Here is a 16,697-nt window from a genome sequence, read left to right as displayed (position 1 = left end):
GGAGAGGAACGATGCGATCGAAAATAGTGATTGATAAAATCAATGCGATGAAAATGAAGTTAGGCAGCAGAGTGATGCCGAGGAGGATTGGAAAGACGAAAGTGGATTCGGAAATATCGATGAAAGCTGGTAACTCAGCGAAAAGAAAACGAGTTGAGGAAGTCATGGATTTGGGGCAAGGTGATTATCAATTGTCTGGCACAGATAGAATATTAACTGATATAGCGATGGTGCCACCCATTCTCATGGCAGGGATAAAGTCAACCGGTTATAAATCCAAAAGGAGTGACCGCACTCTGACTGGAGCAACTTTAGAAATGGAAATACTCAGTCAATGTGGAGAGAGTAAAATGAGGGACTTCAAACCATCTCCCATGAATCATGGAAAAGGGAGTGTTGCAGGACAACTGACACCAGTGGAATACAACCGACTAACAGTGTCGGAGACAGTGTCGATAGATGAACCCACCGGTGGATACATGGAGATGTTGGAATACCGGAACTCGGCTAGAGGGTATGTAGTGGCCCTGGAAGACGAAAAAGCCATGGAGGGTTATCTGGAAATGATGTTGCAAGGCACCACCCTCAAGCAGAAGGCGTATGGAACTTTGGCGTCGTCTGACGTAGAGGCGGAGACGATCGAGCAGTTAGTGAGCCTTCCATGGAAAGCAGTAGTATTGAGGTATTTCGAAGAAGAAATGAGGACTACGCCAAGAATACATGCTCTCGTGGCAGTACCTTACGTAAGGACAGAATTACAACTCAGGCTCGCCTGGTGCATGATGGGACTGACTCGCGAAGAATATGATTCGGAAGAAAGGAAGAGATCAAAGGAGGAAAAAGTTTTCCTTATGACGAATCTGAGGGATCTGATAGTCCAGGAGGGAGCAGCAGTAGCGTGTGCAAAGCGGAGAGACGCTCTCTGTTTCATTCGATTCCTGATAGAGCAGATCTCAGTACCTGCATTAAGCACTTGTGTTAAAATGTTGAAGGAAGGCGATGAGCGAACGAAAGCCATGTTCTTACTAGCAATGCTGGATATGCAGCAAAGTAAACCGATGAGGGTGAACATGAAAGAACCTGAAGAATTGGAACCCATGAAAAAGATAGACGAGATCAGGAGATTCTCAAACAAGGAGTTGAGGCTCACTAAAGAATCTATGGGAGCATTGCCGAAATCCAGTGAATACTGTGGACCGATCAAGAAGAAGTCATATAGCTATGTATCCGGGATCATAGGGATAGCGTACAATCCTTTCCTGAGTGAAGACATACGTGATTGCTTCTTTGATTATGAGCAGGCGGTGTTACTAAGATTCTGGACGTCCAGAATTGTGACGACTAAGAGCGTTAACAATCCACAGGCCAAATTGGGATTGGTCTTGGAAGAAGAGGTGACTGCACCTTCAGTACCAAAATCCGACAAGAGAGTGGAATTTGGGTTGGGATTCTCAGATGAATTACTGAGAACGAGCTTGATGGCAGTGTGGGAATTGATGAAGCCATCGTGGTGTCCTAGTCCCAACGCTGACTCAATATTACGGGCGACACAGGACATACAGAGGGAACTGAATGCGGACTGTAACCTGCGTGACCTCAACATCATATATAATGTGATGATAACAGCCTCTAAGAGCAACGGAGAAGATAGAGTGGAGTTGCCTGGCTGGGGACCAGAAGACTGGGTCAAACCTGGTAGCTGTCTGGCGGAAGTCTGTGGATTAGAGGGTCACGTTTGTGGAAGTCTAGACTGTGTGAAAACCCTGGAGAAACAACACAAGCAGTTGACGGTATTGTTTGGAAATGTAGTGATGAAAGCAAGAACGGAAACGGAACTGATAGCAGATTGCCATGGAGGAACCGATGTGAATCTAGTGACAGCACTAGAATTCTACAGCATGTTTGGTTCTTTAGAGTCACTATTGAATCTAGAACAGAAACATGAGATGGTCACAGCCATCAGCGTAGAAGTATTCCCAGGAGTTCTGCAGACTGAGCAGAAGTATATAGAAAAATGGAGGGAAGCAATCGAAACGGAGATGAACATCAGACACAGCGAAACTTATTGTAGACCATCAGGAGCACGATATTTGGTGGGTTCAACGTTGGCTCCAATGTGCAAGAGCAGATACCCTGTACATTTCGTGGCTGTGGACGTGAAGAGTACAAGAACGATCGTGGATCAAGCTTTCTCAGTGCCAAAGTGCGTGAGATTGGCGAGAATGTCTGAAAAGTCTTACGAGTTACTATGTAAGATGTTCTCAGCAGTTCCAGAGATAACCAGAGAGGAGTTGGAGTCAATACTAGGAAAGAAGTTCATGGGATATGTGAGCGGGAACCTCAGTGACTTTGAAAAACAGAAACAGAGAGGATCAACTGTCACAGATTACAATGCAGTAGATGAGAATGATGAAATCCACCGAGTGATGATGGAAGTGGAACCATTGCTGGAAGCTTCAGGAAAACGCAATTGGAGGAGCATCATGTTGACACATGACGAGTTTCCTTGCCACTGCTTGCTGCAGACCTGGTGGTATCCCAAGCGTAGTAATTTGGTGTTGATCTGGGACTCTGGAGAGCTGCTCTCCATGGGTTTACCAGATTCATCACAGCCCATAACAATAGTGATAGTGGGAGTTATGATGGCGATACGATGGCTGGAAGCTCATGTGAGAGAAAATAATAGACAGGAGGCACCGACGAGAGAACAATTGCAGAAATTAGATTGTCTAAAAGATTTAGATCTTTTTGAGACAATGTGCAAAGTTCTAAACATTCCGATGGAAGTGAAGAAGATATGGGCAAGAAAACGATTGATGCCATGGTTCAGAGCTAACATGACTGCATGGTTGTACGAGTATGCGAAAAAGCATATGTCGAAACATGGCAGATTGTACAGTGAATATCAGCTGGACATTGGGGCAGGAGCTTTCAAGCGAGCTTTCGTGACCCATCGGAATGCAGTGACCACCGCTGTGAAAAGAATTTCCAGGACGAGCGAGCGTAGTGGAAATGAGAAGGCAGAGATGCTGAAAGAAGATTTGGAGAGAAACGTGACGTTGTGTCTCCACAACAGCTTCTGTAGAAACAGAGAATCAAACGTGGATCCCCTACCTTGCTGTAAACAGAGGGTGGAAGAGCAGAAGTGTTGGAGGACGGCTTCCAACAGCGTCAGGATAGTCAATGACGTGCTACAAGACACGGAAACCGAGAGTGCGGAGTCAGTGTCACAGGAGGAAGAAATGGAGCATTGACGAATGGTCGAGAAAACAAGAGGCAGCAAGAAAGAAAATTAGAAGAATTTAGAAGTTTTAGAACTTCTAAACGACGAAAAAAGAAGAGAACAAAGGGATGATGAGGAAAAGTTAAAACTCAGAATTGTTTATGTGTGTGAAAAACTCAAGTGAGAAACCAAGCAACCAAGTTGTAATTGAAAACTGAAACATTTAGTTGAGTTTTGAAATTGTTGCATTTATAAATTTGCATTTTGGTTTTAGTTGAAATGGCTTTAGAGACACTCACTTATTATTTATTTAGAAAGGCTTGAAGGAAGAGTATATTTAAATATTCCAGCCTGCATGATTGTTTTTAATCACTTAGGAAGACTGATCACTTTGTGGTGATGTGGAAGGCTTGAGTAATCTCTCGAAGAGGGAGATTGTTTCATTGTTCTTTCTAACCACAAAGTTTCTTAGTTTTAATATTCAGGACAATAAACCAGCAAGATTTCCGAAGGGAAGTAGCATAGTAGGACAATTTTAGCTTGTTGGTTGGCAGGACTGTCCTGCAAGCCAACACCTTTTAAATCTAGGAGAAAAAGTTTCAATCGGGACATTGACACTGGAAGTCAGAAAATATGTCTTATCTTAAGTCATATCCTTAATGTGCAGATTAATGAAAGAATTTGAAGGCTATAGTGATGTAGTATGATGCCATTTATATTCTGCAGTGAGTCGATGTGACGTAGATAAAAGTAATTTCGTGCATTTTGTAAATTCTGTTCGATGACACTGTAACCATTTAGAACATTGCGCGATTCAATGAGGACATTGACCGGACTGTCCGGGGAGTATGTGACATTCGACCAGAATGGCCAAAATGCAATTTATGCAGGATTCGAATTTTGAGCAGTAAGCCTTCCGAGTTGATGATTTCGAAGGATTAGCGACGTTATTGGAACGTTTAGCCAAACGGTGAGGGCTAGAATATTCTAGTATTTTAAATTTTCAAAAATTCGAATGATGACGTCACATTTCTGAGAAATGCTGAAACGGCCATTTTAACAAAAAGCGAGTGAAAAACAGAACAAACTTTTATCTGCGATTGCGAACAGTACGAAAATCGAGATTGGAGAACGACAACAAACTACAGAATAGCAGAGAACGTTCCGAGTTGCAACTATTGTGCTGCTACAATAGTTGCAAGGCCGTTGCCAACAACGGTGAAGGGTGAGAACCAGCCTTCCGGATTAGCGAGAAATCAAGAGTAAGGAGCTTGATTCAGCGGATTCAAGAATCCGGAAGGGTCTCGGGACGGAAACTTTTATTAACTCATATAAACTTTTAGCATCCGGTCATGTCCTGACTTGAATTTAACTGATATTTTGATTAGTTTTGACAAGGATGAGGTGCTAGGAGTTGGGGGAAAGGGTTGATCCATCTTCGATGGAGATGATGATTTTTATCTACTGAACAAAAACAATAGTAATATAATAAGCAGTAGCCCTGTTTTTAGGAGTGACCTCGTGGTCTGGGGATACAGAGACCCAGCCATGAGCTCACTATTTTTGCATGTAATTCAGTTAATTTGAGCGTTCTGGTCGAAGCCGGAGAGCAGCAACGTTTTTGTCGACCCGATATAAGAAAGACCACCGAAAAGTACTGGCTTGGTAGAGACGGTGAAAAACATGCAAAGCTCTGTTTAGACGCTAGCCAGTCGTCTTAAGACTTAGTTTTGTTATCCGTCGATATGTATCTTCCGGGCGAATGTTACAAATCTTTTGAATGTTTTTTCGTTTTTCTAGTCATTTTTCTACAAAAACTGTTTTCCAATTGACCATATTTTACTATGACTCTCAAATATGCCTAAGTTCTATTTTTTCGTTCAGTTATTTTTATCACAACATGCAGGAAAAAAGCGACACCCCTAGGAAACAAAAAACTTTTTTTTGTATTTTTTTAAGACTGGTCGAAACATTCTGTGCTACTTGCATAGTAGTCGGCTATCCTTGTTTTTTTACCAAAGCGTTTTTTTTGCGGCTCAAAGGTGTCTGATTTAAAATTTTCGGCTTCAAAAACACTTCGTTTTGTGGAATTGTAATTGTCAATTTTCCTATACAGACAATGATATGGAAAATTTGGTTGATCTAGCTTTTCTCATTTTTTTTTTCGTTTTTGGGGCTTTCGTTTCAAGTTCGGTCTGCCAGTTTCGATCTGCTAGTTTTTCCTGCTATCTTTGTGTTGCATCGCAAGTGGTGCAAAGCTCTGCTTCGCACCTATGTTCAATTTCTTTTCAAAAGATGTGCGAAAATTGGAGAAAAAATTGGAAAGCGACCGAGTTTTTAAGAGTCAAAGTTAATTGACAAAATTTCTTCAATTATTCAGAATTACATGGGAGAAAAAGGGGAAATCACTTTCAGAAGTTTGGGTTTGAGTGTTGAGACCCAAAAGGCGCTTCGAAGCAGTGGTTTTCGCAAACCCACTGTTATACAACAGAAAGCGTTGCCACCTGCTCTGCAAGGAAGAGATGTTTTGGGGGCAGCTCAGACAGGTAGCGGGAAAACTCTGGCCTTTATCATCCCGCTACTTGAACTGCTTCGAAAAGAGCAATTCCTGCCTTCACATGGATTGGGTAACTTATTTTGTTGCTATGATCTTTTTCTGGTGTTACGAAGTTGATTTTGAGACTTCATCTATATCCCTTTTTACACTAGCTTCAGCTTAGTGTATTGTCACGAACCTTCTTTTTTCGAATTAACTCGTAAATATAAGTGTTCTTCAAAAGTGTACACTTATTTGGAAATTTCTCTGTAGCATTGGAAAATGCATAGCATCTGGTTTCTGCTTTATTTGTGACTGGTGTTTGGCTATTAACTATTAAGCTGTCGCGGCTGAGTGGTTAGGATTTGAGACTCTTAATCTCTAGGTCGCAGTTTCGAATCTCCGACACAGCCGAATTTTTTTGCTAATTCGAGGCTTATTTCTACTTTTTCTTATTGCACTTAAGAGCTTCTTTTTTGTCGTGTTCTAGCTAGTGTTTGTGAAGCAAAGCTTCGCCTCTGAATTAATATCTAGCATATGACACGTGAAAAATATAAATGGTGTAAAAATTGTTCATATAGTTTTTTCATATAGTTCTGTATCGAAAACAAGAACAATAAATAACAAAATGTTTCTAGCAAATCCCCGATAAATTGGAAACTACTTGCCTGAACTCGGAACAAGCAACAATTTCTGCTACAAAAAAATTTGAGAGGTAAATTGGTGAAAGCTTGGAAGAAAACACATTTTATTTACGGTACAAATTAGCCGCAACATCAATACAGCCAAACTCAGAAATTGTTGCGTTTTACACCGATTTTCCGAAAGCGTTCGACGAAGTACCTCACCTCGAACTGGTGAAAAAACTTGCAGAAATAGGAGTAGGAGGCTGTCTGCTTGAAGTCATAATAGATTACCTGAACAACAGAAAACAATTCGTCAGAGTGGACAATACGATCTCAAGTGTTCTAGATGTTACCAGCGGGGTACCTCAAGGGTCACTCTTGGATCCATTTTGTTTTGTATATTCATTAACGAATTGCCTGATGTCCTGAAATTCTTTGACCCTTTCATCTTCGCAGATGATCTCAAAATTTTAGCTGTTCGGAAAACTTCTGGGAAGTACAGGATGACCTAGATCAAATTGAAATTTAGGTCAAAGAGAATATGATGGAGTTAGCAATGGACAAGTGTGCCAAAATAACGTTCAGAGGACAGGACAGAAGTAAGTTACAAGCTGATGGATGCAAAATTGAATGAATCTAAAACCGTAAAAGACCTCGACGTCTATGTAGCAGAAGATCTAACATGGAAAGCGCACATTGATGAAAGACTGAAGAAAGCGAACAAAGTACTTTGCATGATCAGAAGGAATGTAGCTGTGAACGTACAAACTTTCATAAAGCGTGGTCTGTACAAATCGCTCGTTCTGCCAATCCTGTTATATGGATTCTCGTGTGTATCTGCCTCCCGAGCAGAACTCCAGTCTCTTGAACGTTTTCAAACAAAGGTTGCCAGATGGATAACAGGTATCAAGGGATCGTGCTATGGAAATCAGTTACGACTTCTGAGTATTCTGCCACTTCCAATGTTGATTCAAATGAGTGATATTTTGTTCCTCGCAAAGGTTATGACCGAAGATGACGAGATTATTAGTTTACCTGAGCGTCAGGACCCCCCAAAGAAGAATCACGGAAGTGTTTAAACCTTTTAAGACGAGGACTGAAAAGGTCAGAGGTGAATTTGTCTTCAGAACTTGCAGGCTTGTTAATCGAATCGAGAAATACAGCGACATCAGTAAACCTATCGGATTAAAAAGTCTATTGATCAAATTCATGTGAAAATTTGCTGACAACTGGGACCATGCGCCCTTCAGCTAGCTGTAAATCCTCAACAACAACAACAGCAAAGTGTATAAATTTATTAGTTCAAATTACAGACTGGTTATGTAAAGTTTATTAAACAAACCGGCAGATATGTGGGATTGTTTAAACCTGATAAACGCTACCACCCATTATACGATCTTTGTATCAAAACTCAACGAAATTGTTTTAACATAACTGAAGAAAAACCGAGTAAAGCTAGAAAATTTCAATTCTATCTGGCGAAGTTTCAGAAAATCGCTAGTCGGAGGCACCCTTGAACGGTTTAAAAGAAAATATGAACTCGTTCACAGCAGTTACTATCTCATTAAGCTGTGCGCCATGCTTTCAAGACCCCTTACATCCGTAGAACTGATAAATTGGAAGCTAAATGGCCAGCACTCACCCAACAGAGCCCATACAGCAGTAACCAGTGAGCAAATATGAAAAAATCAAATCAGACAGGTGCATCAAATGTAGTATTACTTTAAGCTATCTGTAAGTGTTTTGGAGAAATCTGTCAACAAAACAAAATTGATCAGCTCTTCTTTGCTTGAAATATTGTCAGAATCTTTTCGAACCAAGAGGCTTTGCCAAAGCAAGTTAAACAGCTCAGATCTTTTCTCGAAAACTAACCTCCCATATCTGAGGTTGTGGGTACAATAGAGATAAAGGATAATGAAAAGCTCGCCCGCATTATCGGTCACTCACAATTTTTCTACTCGGAAAAGTCAATTTTTTTTAATTTTTTGATCTTTTTTAAATCTTTTTGAATTTACCGAAAATTACCTCCCATATCTGAGACTTTGGGTTCAATCCAGAAAACGGGTTTTGGGAAATTCCCTTGCTTTGACACAAAAACAATGGCACTCGGAACGGGCGAAATTTGGATTTTTGGCCGTTTTTGAAACTTTTTGACGTTTCTCGATTACTACCCTGCCAAACCTGGGTGTTTGGATTCAATCGAAATTATTGGTTGAGTGAATCCTTTCTGCATCAGCGGCTAAACCCAGTTTTTTTCTAAACAAAAAGCTATGAATCTCGGAAATGTCATCTTCTGATTTGTTGACCATTTTTTGGACTCGATAACTACCCTGCCAAATCTCATATAATAGGTATAATCGATCCAACAGGTTCTTGGAAGCTTACCTTTCTAATTTGCTGCGCACAGTTTTTTCAAAAAAAAAAGTTATGGTTTTCAAACATGTGAATTGTCAGTTTCTGATTTCTTGACCACTTTTTGGACTTTTCTCGATAACTATTCTGCCAACTCTGATATCAAAGGTTTAATCGACCCAACAGGCTGTTTGAAGCTTACCTTTATAGTTTGCTAAGCAGTGCTTTTTCAGAAAAAAAGTTATGACTTTCAAACAAGTGAGAGTTTTGAAACTTTTACCGTTTTTGAGGTTTTTTACTCTTGAAGTTTTTTTTTACTCTGCTCGAAAATTACCGTGCCATTTCTCAGGTTCCGTTTTCAATCGCGAATCCCGATTTTGGGAATCTTCTCTTTTTTTACCGACCACGACCTGCTTTTAGCAGAAATAAAATGCGGATTTCGTTAAGTCACGTTTTCATAAACAAATCTGAGATGAAAATTTCAATCGAAGGAAGTGGTTGCACGAATTTTTCCTAAAGAAGCGGTTACTCCTCAATTTTTTGTCTCTGGGACAGTTACAAATTTTCACGCTTCTCGCTTATTTTATTAGAGAAACAACTAAGTTTTTGGACTAAGTCCAAATTTTGAAATTACTAATTTCGCCCCGAATCAGTATAGCAAGTTCAAAAAACATCAAACACGTACCCACAGCTTTAGCTGGGTCTTAGGTGTCCTTCATCGAGTCATACAAAAATTTTGGTTCTTCTAGTTTTTTTTCAAAATTTATCTTTTTTTCGACTTCTGTTTTTACCATTGCGATAGTGTATGATTGTGCTGTATCTCAAGTGGTCAGAACTAAGTTTAAAATCAGAACTAAAAGGTTTACTATTTGGTTTTTGATATCAATCGGTCGGATCTCATAATGATTTTCGTCAAAAATGCTGGACTAAAGGATGATTTTGGTCTGAACAAAAACACCCCAAGATATGAATTCTGTCACTTTTTCCGTAAGTCAAAAAAAAACAAGAAACAAATATGCAGTTAGTCGAGTAGATTAATGCGAAACAATCTAATGCTATGGAAATAACCGGTGCCGTAGTGTAGCCCACTTAAAAGAATGGGAATTCACCGAAGTAAAGTCAGTAAAAGATGTAGTATGTTCACTAGCTTCAGATGACAACCACGAATCATTTTAAACCAAAATTACATTGAATAATGATATATCTTAACCTCCAAGATTGTAAGAACCAACTTTAGGGTTTAAGTAACAACCAATAAATGATTAAAACAACCATTAGCACTCGCATCTTCCCGTAGGAGTAAATCATCCTAGTCTTCCTAATCTTGTCTTTCCGATGGTGTCCCACTCTTTAACCCTACGATATTTAACCCCCTATATTTACACCCCCTATATTATAACCCCGTAAAATGATAACCCCACAACAATTTAACCCCCTTTTAATGACGATAATTTGTTTCAAATTAAGTCCTTTTTATAAGTACAGGAGTAGTCCAATTAAGTTTACTAATTGAGGCCTGAAAAGCTAGTCTTAATTCACTTGATGCCTCTAGCATCTCAAAAATAATTGCATTTCGATTAGTTAGAGAAATAATCCCTCACTCACGCGTCCAAAACAGAGATAACTTACATGGTGCTAATTGAAGGCAACAAAAGACGTTTGTGAGTTTTATAAAAAATCATATTACCTATTTCTTTAACCATTGTTATACCACTCTATCAGATTAGATATAATGTTTGAAGCGTCATTCCATTTAACTTTATCTTCAAAAGACAAACAAATGCTAGTGGTATCAGGCCAAGAGTATAGCCTTAAACGGAAAAACAAGACAACAACAAATTGGAACTGCTCAAAGTACCAAACCCATAAATGCCGCGCAACAGCAATTACGGATGGAGAAAACTTTTTTGAAACGAGGGGTCAACATACTCACAATATTTCCACGGGCAAACCTGATGCTCGACTAGTTTTGAAAACCATCAAGGATCTAAGCGATAGTAACACCCCAACCGTCGCAGTCGCAACCGCCATTCAGCCCATTACAGACGACATTGCCACTCAACTAGCCCTATCATCCAAAGAAAATTTAGTTCGCACAGCACGAGCGCGAAAGCAACGAGAAGAAGTCTTGACAGTCTCCCAAGCAACCAGAAGTTTTGAAATACCCGAACTTTTCAAAAGTTTTATAAAATTTGACCGTGGGCAAAATGATCACGAGAGGATTATTTTATTCGGCGACCTTGAAATGCTACGTGTGCTTGAAACATCCAACTTTTCGTTGGCTGATGGAACTTTCAAACTCACCCCGAAAATGTTTTATCAACTTATTAAATTCATATATTGTCATTTGAGTGACTGATTGGGTAGTTCTCACTTGAGCGTAGCCCAATTGAGCGTAGCTGGGTTTTTGTGATAAAATGAGTATTGAGGGAAAAGGGCAGTATATTTAAGAGGTATCAAAACTGACGTTCAAAACTTACGCGAATTAAGTAGCGCTATTTTGTCTGGCTTTAAATGGCAAAAATTTCTCTCGTTTAATTCTTTGATGGTTACCGAAATCCCCTTTGAAGTAAGTTTTATTTTCATTTTGGATTAAAACGGTGTTAAGTCATAGAAATTGTTTTAAAATGTAGCGATGTTATATTGCTAAGGCAACAAAAAGTAGGGAGTTAAATTGTAGGGTGTTATGTTGTTTAGAGTTAAAAAGGGGGAAACGAATTTTACTAACCCCTCGCCCTCACGGCTTTGAAACTGAAACCACTTCACCTTCTTTTCAAAAACCAGAATCACTAACAGAATCTCAAAAATGTCTTTAGGAGCCTTAGTTCTCACTCCTACCCGAGAATTGGCATACCAAATCTTCGAAGTTCTCAGAAATGTGGGATGCAATCACAAGTTCTCGGCTGCATTGGTCATTGGAGGCAAGGACTTGAAATTCGAGACTGAACGAATGGGCGAAATGAACATTTTAATTTGCACTCCGGGTCGATTGCTACACCATATGGACGAAAATGTGCACCTCGACTGTTCAAATTTACGAATGTTAATCATTGACGAGGCGGACAAAATTCTGGAGATGGGCTTTAAAGACGCCGTAGACGGAATAATCGCCAACCTCCCACCTGACAGACAAACGCTTCTTTTCTCTGCGACACAGACACGCAAAGTGGAAGACCTCAGCAGACTAGCACTGAAAGATCCAGAGTATATTTCGGCACATGAGAGTCTTCCCAATGCTACTCCGGACAGACTCACTGAACAGATTTACTCTGTAGTCGAGATAGGCGATAAATTAGATGTGTTGCATTCCTTTATTCGCAATCACCTCAAGTGCAAGATTTTAGTGTTTTTGTCCACTTGCAAACAAGTTAAATTTGTTCACGAGAGTTTCACAAAGATGCAATGTGGCGTGCCGTTGCTATGTTTACACGGAGGCAAGCATCAGTTGAAGCGAATGGAAGTGTACGACAAGTTTTGCTCGAAGGAGTTTGTAGTCTTATTCGCTACAGACATCGCCTCCCGCGGTCTCGATTTCCCGGAAGTAGACTGGGTGGTGCAAGTGGATTGCCCAGAAGACGTTAAAACATACATACACAGGGTTGGGAGAACAGGGCGCTTTGGGGCCGAGAAAAGTGGGAGAGCATTTTTAATGCTGCATCCCCATGAACAACTGCCATTCGTAAATCAACTGAAGGAGGCCAAAGTCCCGATCATCCAATCGGATCTCGATCAGAATATGATTCACAGAAAGACGAGGACGGAGCACAAATTAAGGTCTTTTAACGCGGAGTGTGTGGAATTACACGAAACTGCCAAGCGAGCATTCGTTGTTTACTGCAAATTTGTCTACCTATGCAAGAATAAAGATGTATTTGATATCCAGAAATTGGATTTAGAAGGTTTCGCTAGATCACTGGGCTTAATCACAGTACCGCGACTAAGGTTCCTCCAGAATTTAAACATAAACGTTAATGGCACCGGAAGAAGTTTAATTGGTAACGAACAAAGTCACGAAAAACTTGAAGATAACGAGGTAAGTTTACAGGCAGCGTTGAAGTCTATCGACGATATTGACGATCCCTTAATCAAAAAAGAAAATAAGACAAAACCATCAAGAACTGTTTTTGAAGACGAAGATCTCGAGAGTTTGAATTTTGATGAAAAATCAGCGAAAACAAAGCCCTTAACTGCAGCCAAGAAAGCTAAGATTTTGAAAAGGAAAAACATTAAAGTCCACCAGCATATCAAGTATGAAAGCGATGATGATGAGCAAGTAAGCGCTGATACTGGGCTGGGAGAAGCAGAGTCTAACTTAGAAACATCTGAAGGAATTAACATCGATGCTTTAAGAGAAAAAATGAAAAGTAGAAACACTTCGGATAAACTGAAAAAACGACAAATCGTGAAGGAAAAGATTCGCGAAAAAGAACAGAAGGAAAAAGGAGAGGAAGATGGAAAAGAGCTTGGCGTGAATCAGTTCAGGTTCGATTTCAGAAAGAATAGTGAAAGTAGCGACCAGGAAGACAAAGATGAAGAGAGTAGTGTATCTACCAAAAAGCGGAAAATAGCCGCTAAAAGTGAGCCCAAATCGGATCTGTTCGATTACGAGTCTTTAGCAAAGCAGGAAAATCTTCTTTTGCAACTCATGGACAATTAATTTTGGTGGATTTCAATGTTAAAATAAAAATGTTCAATCAAAAACTTCTCTTCCTTGGAAAAAAGTGATATGTAATTGGTAGAAGCCCGATTGGCGTTCGTTTAGATCTGACTTGGATCTTTGTAATGCGTAGCATTGTTTAAGCTCTTAGAACTGAGTAGATATGGTCATTATTCTTTAGCATTTTTTGTTTTTTTCTTTGGGTCGGCAGGGGGTCGAATCCCTGAGGGGGGCGGACGCCGCTCCCCCCCTTAATCCGCTGGTGGTGTGTCTCAATTTTTGTTCATGACCAAAGAAATAGGTCATGAATTAGAGGGTCAGGTAATTAAAATAATGTATCCACGATGACAATGATTAACTAAAAAACGGACACGTTTCAATAATGGATTGCATAAAACCCTACTGAAGTGCGTGGAACTATTTAGTATAAAAGAAACAAATTAACCTTGGGCAAGTTTGAGTATTGTGGTGATATTCAAAAAAGGGAAGTGAATGACACCTATAGAGTAGTGGCGATAGCAGTGAGCAGCATTAGATTGACATATTTAGCTCTTATCGAATATTTTCTAGTCTGTTTGGTAAGATAGCTTAGTCAATAACTAAGCTTCTTGTTGAAATCCAGATGAGTTTGACAACGGTTTCAGATTTAATGGCGTCCCTGAAATAGGAAGTGTCTTACTGTAACAGTCAATAGAATTCCTGTATGATAAAAACAGCCACAGGTATTATGAAATTATATGGGATTTGGTTTTCTATTTTATTATTTTTTTTGTGATGCTTTGGAAAAATTTTTCCTTTTTCTCAACAAATTTAGTTCTCGAAAACTACTTTGCCGTTTAAAAAAATGGTACCAATGGAAAAACCGTCTACTCCCCTGTGTGCTTGCATAGTCCCTCAGTATTTTTCATACCGCCATTATTACCATACCGCCATTTTACAGCCTTCGAAAAGCTCTGGGGGTGAATATTTAACCCAAATGTTGGATTTTTTTTTCGTTTTCTCAAAAATTACCCTCTCAAACCTGAGATTTTGGGTTCAATTGCTAGAATAGGTTATGGGAAGTTCCACTGCATTAGCGGCTACGCCCAAGTTTTTTGTACACAAAAAGTCGTAGCACTCGGAAAAGACATTTTGTTTATTTTTATGGCCCTCGGAAAAGTAATTTTTTTGACCGTGTAATGAAATGTTTGACTTGTCTACAAAACTACCCTCTTAAATGTGAGATTTCCAGTTCAATCAAAAGAAAGGGCTGAGAGAGGCTCTCCTGTTTGAGCGGATACGTCAAATTTTCCTGCAAAGTAATGGCCCTCAGAAGATTGAATGTTTCGATTTATTTTCCGTTTGTGAAACTTATCACTTTTTTCGAAAACTGCCGAATCTGACATAAGTGTTTAATCGAAGCACTTAAGTGTTTAAATTCCAAATTTTCAAAAAAACTTAACATCAAATAATTTTATTAGATGGCACCTGAAGCAGCAATTACGCGAGACAGCTCGAACTCAGAAACATATGAACATCTCTCTCTTAAACGGTTTGAGGAAGGGGGAGGAGGATGTTAGTTTGTTCCAACTGGCTCTAAGTAATACCATCTGTACTTTTTCGTCCATCCTGATAGCCGCAGAATTGATAGGAGCCTGATTGTCCGCCGTCTTCTGTTTCAATTTTTTATTGAAGTAAACTCATCGCCCATTTTACTATTGGTGTTATCTATGTTATTATCCCAAAATAGATTTCGCTTTATTCGTTCTAAGGGCTCTGACTAAGGGATGATTTCTTCTTGCTCAGTGCAGCCTTTTCAAGTGCAGCATTGTCGTCTTCGAAATATACAGATTCTCAAGAGCTGCATATGACTGACCAGATGATATTGCCTCAACCAGTAGTTTCTCCAATAAAACAGCTATCTGGAAATAGTTTTCAGGTAAGAGTAACTTAATTTTGTATTTAATTGACTTTAGGCTCAGCATCAGGTGCATGGAGCTGGGAATCAGTTTCTGTAGAGAAAAAATGAAGTGGTCATCTCCGCTGAACTCCCTCTATACGTTTCGCAGTAAAATCAATTGGCATTCTCACATGTCCAGTTAAATAATTAACTAGAAAAAACTGATTCCGCCGCCGCCATCATTTTCTACTGGCACATGATATTTCAATCTATCGAACTCCAAATTGTTCTCTAAAACCTCCATATCTTCTGGTCATTTCAAACGCTCGAACTGGACATAATTCAAACGTTTTATCAGCACAGTTGACATCTAAAGCGGCAGTCAGTTTGGTCGACAAATTCTGTTGTCCAGTTTTAGCTTTCAATGAACATTTCGAGTTCGACGACCTGTGAGCTTCGAGATTAATGCGGGTCCTTTTTTAAGGCTTTAGATTGATGATAACTTCTCAAATTTACTCGTCCATTTCTCTAATGTCTTGATCGTCCACTCAGAAGGGCTTTATACAAATCATTCAAAATTTTTGCAATCGATTTCAGGGTTTTACTTAACAATCTCCTTTTGATATCTACTTAAGAATCTCCACCCCTATGAATAAATACAGTAAATTAGCCCAGAGCTTTGTTTTGTGATTTCTGATTTTTCTGCATTCTGATTGTTGGAAAATTCGATCATTTTAATCTACTTAACAATCCCCCTGAGATTATTAAGTAGATCCAACTATCACGAAAAAACCAATTCGTTCCAATACTGGGTTGCATAAACACCACTGAAACGCATGAAAGTTTTTAGTATGAAAAGATACGAGCTGTTCTTCGAGGCGTTTTAAATATCCTTCCTTCTTACACAAGCAAGCTTGCGAGCGATTTTTTTGTATGACTCTACTTTTTTGCAACCCAACTCGCAAATGAAAGTGCTCATTTGGTGGCACTTTCTATAATAACCATCTGCTGTAACAGAGGAAATTTCATAGCGTCCGTTATCTGCTTTATTGGTGACTAGTCTTTAGGCAAGCGCCCGTGGCTGAGAGAGAAGGACGTGAGACACCGAATCCAGTTTCGAACCCAACAGGGTCGCAGTTTCGAACCCAACAGAACGCAAAAGTTTTTATTTGGAGGCTAATTTCTATTTTTTTTATATTTCATTTCTTTAAAGCTGCGTTTTCTCGCTCGTGTTTGCGAAGCGCAGCTTTGCCTTAAGGTCGCATTTTTTTTGTTGGCTGTAAATTTACCAACTACGATTTGGTCTCTCAATTTTTTCATTTTTTAAAAATTCTGTATAAACGGTTTTGGCTCAATTAATTGGTTAGCCGTTTCATATTGCTTCGTTCGATGTCGAAAACAGTTTTTTTGTGCGTTTGTGTTTG

General features: G+C 39.5%; 1 protein-coding gene across 2 annotated transcripts in view; it reads left to right on the top strand.

Moving 5' to 3' along the window:
* LOC134842706 (probable ATP-dependent RNA helicase DDX10) overlaps positions 1–13,442 on the top strand; it is a 100,822-nt gene extending 87,380 nt beyond the window's left edge. Inside the window, exons 2-3 of one of the 2 annotated variants that reach the window (XM_063859162.1) lie at positions 5,603–5,850; positions 11,554–13,442. In XM_063859162.1, the coding sequence (XP_063715232.1) occupies positions 5,610–5,850; positions 11,554–13,394 (2,082 nt within the window). In that variant the 5' untranslated portion in view covers positions 5,603–5,609 and the 3' untranslated portion in view covers positions 13,395–13,442. Of the gene's footprint in view, positions 1–5,575; positions 5,851–11,553 lie in introns of those variants that run through there. The other variant, XM_063859161.1, reaches the window with a different exon arrangement.
* The last annotated feature ends 3,255 nt before the right edge of the window (positions 13,443–16,697 follow it).

This window comes from Symsagittifera roscoffensis, chromosome 3 (assembly GCF_963678635.1).
Source record: "Symsagittifera roscoffensis chromosome 3, txSymRosc1.1, whole genome shotgun sequence".
NCBI classification, from domain to species: Eukaryota; Metazoa; Xenacoelomorpha; order Acoela; family Convolutidae; genus Symsagittifera; species Symsagittifera roscoffensis.
This window is presented reverse-complemented; position numbering and strand designations above follow the sequence as displayed.